We start from the raw sequence: 8,581 nt of genomic DNA, 5'->3' as shown, positions 1-8,581 counted from the left end.
CATGGGTGCGCTACAACTGGTGTCTCGGCTGCTTCCTCCTCTGCTGGCGTGCGTCCCACCCGTGGGAGGTGTAGATGGCGGGAATGAGTAGGTTTAATTGTGCTCATCTAATAGCAGGAATGGAGGCATATATGGGACTCCCTGGAGGGGACATGGGGGGAAGGGAGGATGGTTTTCCTCTCCTGGTTAAAGGAGGTTGGTTTTCTTCTCCTGGTTAAACCCAGCTAATTGGTTTAGCGGGATCAAAGGATAGATTGTTAAAATTGTGATTTTTTTTTTTAATTAAAATTGTTGGCATAGCAATTTACATATATCTGTGTTTTAATATACTATTTTGTTTCCTTTCAGCTTACAAAAAGTCTATAAACTCAAGATTTGAAACCTCCAAGTTTAAGAAGTTACAGAAGAGCTTGGCTAGAAAGAGCCGTGAGCAGTCTACCTTGATGGATATGAGTGAACGGCCATCAACCCTCCGTTGGATAAAGTGAAAAGCACCATCTCTCAGGGATATTGGGGGTCATTCTGAGTTGATCGCTAGCTGCCGTTGTTCGCAGCGCAGCAATCAGGCTAAAAATCGGCATTTCTGCGCATGCGTACGGGCCGCAGTGCGCACGCGCGACGTACTTTCACACAAAACTATGCAGTTTCACACAAGGCCGAGCGATACTTTTCAGTCGCTCTGCTGATCGTATAGTGATTGACAGGAAGTGGGTGTTTCTGGGTGGCAACTGGCCGTTTTCTGGGAGTGTGCTAAAAAACGCAGGCGTGTCAGGTAAAAACGCAGGCGTGCCTGGGAGAACGGGGGAGTGGCTGGCCGAACGCAGGGCGTGTTTGTGACGTCAAAGCAGGAACTAAACAGACTGAAGTGATCGTAAGGAAGGAGTAGGTTTGAAGCTACTCAGAAACTGCTTGGAAAAATTTCAGCACTATTCTGATAACCTTTCGTTCGCACTTCTGCTAAGCTAAAATACACTGCCAGAGGGCGGAGGCTTAGCGTTTGCACTGCTGCTAAAAGCAGCTAGCGAGCGATCAACTCGGAATGAGGGCCAATAGCCATTAGCACCATCATAGCTAGACTGTTTGCAAGACTCGTTAGGTAGAGATTTTGTAATGCCTCATAGATCAACTGTAATGTCAGATTATTATAAAAAAGGAGGGACTGAGAAAGACAGCATTATGGTAAAGTAGTTTTCAGCCATCTTGTATCACAGTAGCCATTTTGTCTGAATATAAAGAAACGCTTTTGCTTTAAGGTTATAAGTAATGCTGACATTTTATTAGTTGGAAAGAAATTCCTCTGAGAATCAAGGTTAATCTAATCACTTATCTCCTGGAACATGTTTTGAGAACAGTGATGTTTTTGAGAACAGTAATGTTTTGGGAACAGTGTCTACAGACTGACTCTCAAGGATTGTAATGTCTCAAAATTTCTATGTATGAGAAATGATGCTTATACTTATGTTTTGGGACGTGTAACAAATTCCTGTATATGCCTATCAGAACCCCTAGACAATAAACTGCTTCAGGCTCATTCTTATCAACATAACCAAGCGTGATGTCGTCTGATTGAGTCTCCCAATCGATTGGTCAAAGGTATTTAAACAGACAACCGAAGGAACTTGATATAGGAGATGGTTTTATCTTCAACACACAGCTAATTGGATATGTCCCTTAATGTATATAGCTGTGTGTTACAACAATCCATTTCTTTTTGTTTGTTTACTAATTTTTTCAATAAAACACATTTAATACTTTTATTACTTTCGATTGTTATTTTGATCAAATGGTTTACAATGTGGTGTAACTAATATATCTAGATGTTTCATATAGTTGAAAAAGTATGTTAACGTTATGTAATTATTTTATGTTAATAACAGAACTACAGTACAGCATAAATATGAACTAAAACCAATAAATAAAATTGGTCTCCCATGGAAAATTTCTTGTTCTCACGCATGCCCAGTGAGACGGCCAGGAAGGGGGAGACAGCGCATCAGCACTAGGCTGATGCACTGTGGGAGACCTGGCAGGGTTCACCAGAATGGGGCATATTCACTCCCCTCCTCCGGCATTTGAGATGTTCTTACAACTCGCCACTATTGCTTCCCGCTTTGTCTCTGTAAAGAACCAAAGCAGGAAGGGTCATACTGGCATGATATATGCAAGGATCATAGATCTTCCCCAAAAGCATTTAAGTATGTATGTTTACAGTTTAGTTGGAGTTTCCACTAAGATTCTTAAACAGATATCATATCTTCATTGTGGATTAGCAAGGTATCAATTTCTTTTGGGAGCTCAACTTGGTGAGCGAAGTCATCTTTTAATTTTCCAAAGAACTGAATAATGGTTTCCTTTTCAATTCCTGGAGTTGTAGGAACCAATTGCTTCCTGTATTCAAACTGGAAATCTGTCTCCACTTCAGTCGTTACTGCATGGTCATTGTCAGACAGCTGCTGGGTGATAACCACATCAGTGATCTCAGTTTTCCTGACAGCCACTTTGTTAGCTTCAGTCTTCCCAGTAGTCTCTATCATCAGTGGGTCATCATTCTTATCTTCACTGCTGGTATCAATAAGGTGCTTTGGGCTCAAAATCTAAAAGAACAATTATAAAATTGTTTTAATTTCCGGTTGCTACTAATTACTTCAACATGTTACAGTTGTCAATGCTAACAGTATCATACAATTAAGATGTTCATTATACCTAGTTATTAACAGGGCATTGTGATGACATAGGTGGTCATTCCGAGTTGATCATTAGCTGCATTTGTTCGCTGTGCAGCGATGAGGCAAAAAAAGTCACTTCTGTGCATGCGTATGCGGCGCAATGCGCACGCGCGATGTACTATTACAACGAACTATGTAGTTTCACACAGGGTCTAGCGAAGCTTTTCAATCGCACTGCTGGCCGCAGAGTGATTGACATAAAGTGGGCGTTTCTGGGTGTCAAATTACCGTTTTCGGGGAGTGTTCGGAAAAACGCAGGCGTGCCAGGAAAAACGCAGGCGTGGCTGGGCGAACGCAGGGCGTGTTTGTGACGTCAAAACAGGAACTGAACAGGCTGAAGTGATTGTAAGCGCTGAGTAGGTTTTGAGCTACTCTGAAACTGCACAAAAAAACTTTGTAGCCGCTCTGCGATCCTTTTGTTCGCACTTCTGCTAAGCTAAAATACACTCCCAGTGGGCGGCGGCATAGCGTTTGCACGGCTGCTAAAAACTGCTAGCGAGCGAACAACTCGGAATGACCACCATAGTTCTTTGCATTACTGTTTCACACTGCTGAGGTCATGGGTTTTATTACAACTAGGGACCACCTTGTATTCTCTCTGTATTGTCCTTATACTTCTCTCTGTATTCTATGTGCTCTCTGTATTGTATGGGTTCCCTCTTGGTGCTCCAGTTTTGTCTCACAGTCCAATTACTGCTAGGTTATGTGGTTTCTGACAAAATTGGACCATAGTATTTATGTGTGGTAAGCCATAGAAGGGCAACGTTTGTTACATACAGTATGATTATATATTCTCTGTACAATTTTGCATAATATTATCAATACTATATAAATGAATATATAAATGTAAAAAAAAAAAATTAAAAGAAACAACTTAAAATTGTACTAAATGGAAAAGGGCCAGATTAGTGTTTGTAGGGGCCCATGGCTACTATCAATAAAATGCAGTCTGTAGTCAAAAGAAGTACTGCAGGTTTTTCAACAGAAATATCAGCAGTGGTGGGGAAAGGGGGTTGGTGGGAGGTGATTGGTGTTGTTCTGCCCTACTGTATCTGTGTCCATGTGTCCATACACTCCAGTGCTGCTTAGTGTTAATATTGGCCGAGCTAGATTTCAGAACAGGCAGTTAGCAAGGTCATTGTTTATTATTTTTTTTTATAGTGCATCACACTGGTGCTGTGCTTAGACTATGCAGGCCATACCCCACAGCAGAGTTGTCATCTTTGAAAAAAGTATTTGTCTTTTATTGTACAACTTGTGGGTGCTGTACCCCACTGCAACTTTGTTCACATAAATATAAATGGTGTGACTCCTCACTATGTGAGTTGTCATTTATGAAAAAAAGTAAAAAAAAAAAAAAAAAATCCTTTTTTTTATTGTACAACTTTTGTGTGTTGAGTTCATGAATACGGATAACGATCAGTCAAGAGAAGGTCAGGAGCAGCAACCAACTACTAGCGCTGCAGCTGCTGCCAGTCACGATAGTACAACATCTACTAAAGGTGGCTCAGGGGTCAGAAAGTTTAGAAAAGGGCACATGAAATCAAAATCTTTCACAATGTTTCAAAAAAGTGGTAGAACTGTTACCTTTTAAAAGTGACAAATCAGTGCCCCAAAAAAAGAACACTAAAGTTCAAAAGAGAGTCTAGGGGTGCCCATGTTAGCTATGTGTGAGTCTGTCATTTATCACACTGTCCTCGTAGAGAAGCTTTTTTTGCCTCCTTTCACCATTTCTGCACCAGCTTCACATGTGGGGAGCAGTACAAGTAAAGATGGTGATGAGTACATAATAGAAATTGAGGATGCTTGTGTGGAAGTGGAACAGGATGAGGTGGGGTAATAGTGTACAACTACTATCTGACAATAATGAGGATACTGATGATGTTGTTTGTGTAAGTCAGACAACAGTCTCTGCAGTTCTTGCCCGTGATAAAAAGAAAGTGATTGTGATGCCTGGCCATAAAACCTAAAAAGCCACCTTTTGGGAGTGGGATTATTTTTACCTAAATCCTGACAATATTTGTGAAGGCATCTGCTCCATCTGTGAAGCCAAAGTTAGTAGAGGTAGGTACCATCTAGGCACCACCTCCATGTTACGTCAATTGCGGCGAGTTCATGAAATTTATTTTGCAAGATTATAATATATGTAATTAACAGCCTCATCATCAACCTACTAATTAGTGATCGGAGATAGTCCTTCCAAAATATTGTTTTGTGGTGGCCCAAACAAACCAAGCGCTTAAGCCACAAAAGTGTCAGTCCCTGTTGGTTTGTTAAACTGTGCATATCCTTTTTAATAACTAACATAAAAGTGGGTGGGAGGGCCCAAGGACAATATCATCTTGCACCACTTCTCTTTTCATAATGGGCTGTATTTTGGGGGTCATTGGGGACGGTCTTTGCATTACTAATTTGTAGAGATGTGCAGCAGGTACTTTTCGTGTTTTGTGTGTTTTTGGTTTTGGATCTGGATCCCCGCTCGTGTTTTGGATCTGGATTGGTTTTGCCAAAACCACCCTTTCGGGTTTTGGTTTTGGATCTGGATGATTTTAAAAAACAACATAAAAACAGCTAAAATCACAGAATTTGGGGGTAATTTTGATCCTACATCATTATTAACCTCAATATCATTCATATTCACTCATGTCCAGTCTATTCTGAACACCTCACAATATTGTTTTTAGGCCAAAAGGTTGCACCAAGGTCACTGGATGACTAAGCTAAGCAACACAAGTGGGTGGCACAAACACCTGGCCCATCTAGGAGTGGCACTTCAGTGGCAGACAGGATGGCAGTTTTAAAAACTAGGCCCCAAAGAGCACATCATGCAAAGAAAAAAAAAGAGGTACACGAGGTCACTGGATGACTAAGCTAAGTGATACAAGTGTGCGGCACAAACATCTGGCCCATCTAGGAGTGGCACTGCAGTGGCAGACAGGATGGCAGTTTTAAAAACTAGGCCCCAAAGAGTACATAACGCAAAGAAAAAAAAGAGGTCCACCGAGGTCACTGGATGAATAAGCTAAGCGACACAAGTGTGCTGCGCAAACTCCTGGCCCATCTAGGAGTGGCACTGCAGTGGCAGACAAGATGGCAGTTTTAAAAACTAGGCCCCAAAGAGCACATCATGCAAAGAAAATAAAAGAGGTGCAAGATGGAATTGTCCTTGGGCCCTCCCACCCTCCCTTATGTTGTATAAACAGGACATGCACACTTTAACAAACCAATCATTTCAGCGACAGGGTCTGTCACGACTGTGGGTGAAATGTGTGGTTTGGTGTGTGTCCCCCACGAAAAAGAAGCAATTCATCTCTCCTTGCACAAACTGGCTCTACAGAGGCAAGATGTCGTCCTCATCCTCCGATTCCCCACCCCTTTCAGTGTGTACATCCTCCTCCTCACAGATTATTAATTCATCCCCACTGGAATCCACCATCACAGGTCCCTGTGTACTTTCTGGAGGCAATTGCTGGTAAAGGTCTTCCTGGAGGAATTTATAATTAATTTTGATGAACATCATCTTCTCCACATTTTGTGGAAGTAACCTCCTACGCCGATCGCGGACAAGTTTACCGGCTGCACTAAACACTCTTTGAGAGTACACACTGGAAGGGGGGCAATTTAGGTAAAATAAAGCCAGTTTGTGCAAGGGCCTCCAAATTGCCTCTTTTTCCTGCCAGTATACTTACGGACTGACATGCCTACTTGGATGCTGTCACCAATATAAATCTCCACCATTCCTTCAATGGTGACAACATCATATGCAGTGACAGTAGACATGTCAGTAATCGGCAGCTCCTTCAGTCCGGACTAGATGTCAACACTTGCTCCTGACTGCCCTGCATCACCGCTAGTGGGTGGGCTAGGAAATTTTATCCTTTTCCTCACAGCCCCAGTTGCGGGAGAAAATGAAGGAGGAGCTGTTGACGGGTCGCGTTCCACTTGAGTTGACAATTTTCTCACCAGCAGGTCTTTGCACCTTTGCAGACTTGTGTCTGCCAGAAAGAGAGATACAACATAGGCTTTAAACCTAGGCTCGAGCACGGTGGCCAAAATGTAGTGCTCTGATTTCAACAGATTGACCACCCTTGAATCCTGGCAAAGCGAATGAAGGACTCCATCCACAAGTCCCACATACTTTGCGGAATTGCTCCATCTTAGCTCCTCCTTCAATTTCTCCAGCTGCTTCTGCAAAAGCCTGATGAGGGGAATGACCTGGCTCAAGCTGGCAGTGCCTGAAATGACTTCACGTGTGGCAAGTTCGAAGGGTTTGAGAACCTTGCACAATGTTGAAATCATTCTCCACTGCGCTTGAGTCAGGTGCATTCCTCCTCCTTTGCCTATATTGTAGGTGGATGTATAGGCTTAAATGGCCTTTTGCTGCTCCTCCATCCTCTGAAGCATATAGAGTGTTTGAATTTCACCTCGTTACCACCTCTTGCTTCAGGTGATGGCAGGGCAGGTTCAGGGGTGTTTGGTGGTGCTCCAGTCTTCGGCACGCAGTGGCTGAATGTCGAAAATGGCCCGCAATTTTTCGGGCCACCGACAGCATCTCCTGCACGCCCCTGTAATTTTTTTTTTAATTCTGCACCACCAAATTAATTGTATGTGCAAAACATGGGATATGCTGGAATTTGTCCAGATGTAATGCACGCACAATATTAGTGGCGTTGTCCAATATCACAAATCCCCAGGAGAGTCTAAGTGGGGTAGGCCATTGTGCGATAATGTCCCTCAGTTTCCGTAAGAGGTTGTCAGTGGTGTGCCTCTTACGGAAACTGGCGATACACAGTGTAGTCTGCCTAGGAACGAGCTGGCATTTGTGAGAATCTGCTACTGGTGCCGCTGCTGTTGTTGCTATGGGAGGCAATACATCTACCCAGTGTGCTGTCACAGCCGTGTAGTCCTTAGTTTGCCCTGCTCCACTTCTCCACATATCTCTGGTTAAGTTGACACTGAGTACAATCGCATTTTTCAGGACACTAAGGACACTTTTCTTAATATCCCTGTACAGTCCAGGAATCGCTTTCCTAGTGAAGTGGAATCTAGATGGGATTTGTTACCAGGGACACACTACCTCCATCAATTGTCAACATTCCACTGCACTAATGGCGGATACCGGATGCACGTCTAACACCAACATACTGTAGCTGTCAAGGCCTCAGTTATCTGTATCGCAACAGGATGACTGCTGTCATATTTCATCTTCCTTGCAAAGGACTGTTGGACAGTCAGTTGCTTAGGAGAAGTAGTACAAGTGGTCTTCCACTTCACCTCTGGGATGACGATCGACTCCCAGCAGCAACAACAGCAGCAGCGGCAGCAGCAGTAGGCGTACCACTCAAGGATCCTCCGGTTGAATCCCGGTTAGGAGAGGACTTGTCAGTCTTGCCAGTGACATGGCCTGCAGAACTACTAACGTTCCTGACTGAGGAGAAAATTGACGTTGAAGGAGTTGGTGGTGTGGCTTGCAGAAGCTTGGGTACAAGAGGAAGAAGGGATTTAGGTGTCAGTGAACTGCTTACGCTCTTTCCCAAAGTTTCTGAACTTGATAATGACTTCTGATGAATGCGCTGCAGGTGATGTATAAGGGAGGATGTTCCTAGGTGGTTAACGTCCTTATCCCTACTTATTACAGATTGACAAAGGTAACACATGGCTTGACACCTGTTGTCTGGATTTGTGGAGAAATAATTCCACTCCGAAGAGGTAGCTTTTTTGGTATTTTGCCCAGGCATGACAATGGGCTTTCTCATCCGATGGACAACTGTCTACCCTGGTGCCTGTTTTAAACAAACCACATCACCATCAGATGACCATCGTCAACTTCCTCCTCAGCGCCAGCAACACCCATA

At 43.3% G+C, this 8,581-nt stretch overlaps 1 protein-coding gene across 1 annotated transcript in view; it reads right to left on the bottom strand.

The window, feature by feature from the left end:
• Positions 1-1,272: 1,272 nt before the first annotated feature.
• LOC135047596 (interleukin-31 receptor subunit alpha-like) overlaps positions 1,273-8,581 on the bottom strand; it is a 172,001-nt gene continuing 164,692 nt past the window's right edge. Inside the window, exon 11 of the mRNA XM_063955467.1 lies at positions 1,273-2,594. Within this exon, the coding sequence (XP_063811537.1) occupies positions 2,238-2,594 (357 nt within the window). The 3' untranslated portion in view covers positions 1,273-2,237. The remainder of the gene's footprint in view (positions 2,595-8,581) is intronic.

This window comes from Pseudophryne corroboree, chromosome 1 (assembly GCF_028390025.1).
Source record: "Pseudophryne corroboree isolate aPseCor3 chromosome 1, aPseCor3.hap2, whole genome shotgun sequence".
In the NCBI taxonomy this organism is placed as follows: domain Eukaryota; kingdom Metazoa; phylum Chordata; class Amphibia; order Anura; family Myobatrachidae; genus Pseudophryne; species Pseudophryne corroboree.
The sequence above is the reverse complement of the archived record's forward strand: the minus strand, read 5'-3'. Positions and strand labels throughout refer to the sequence as shown.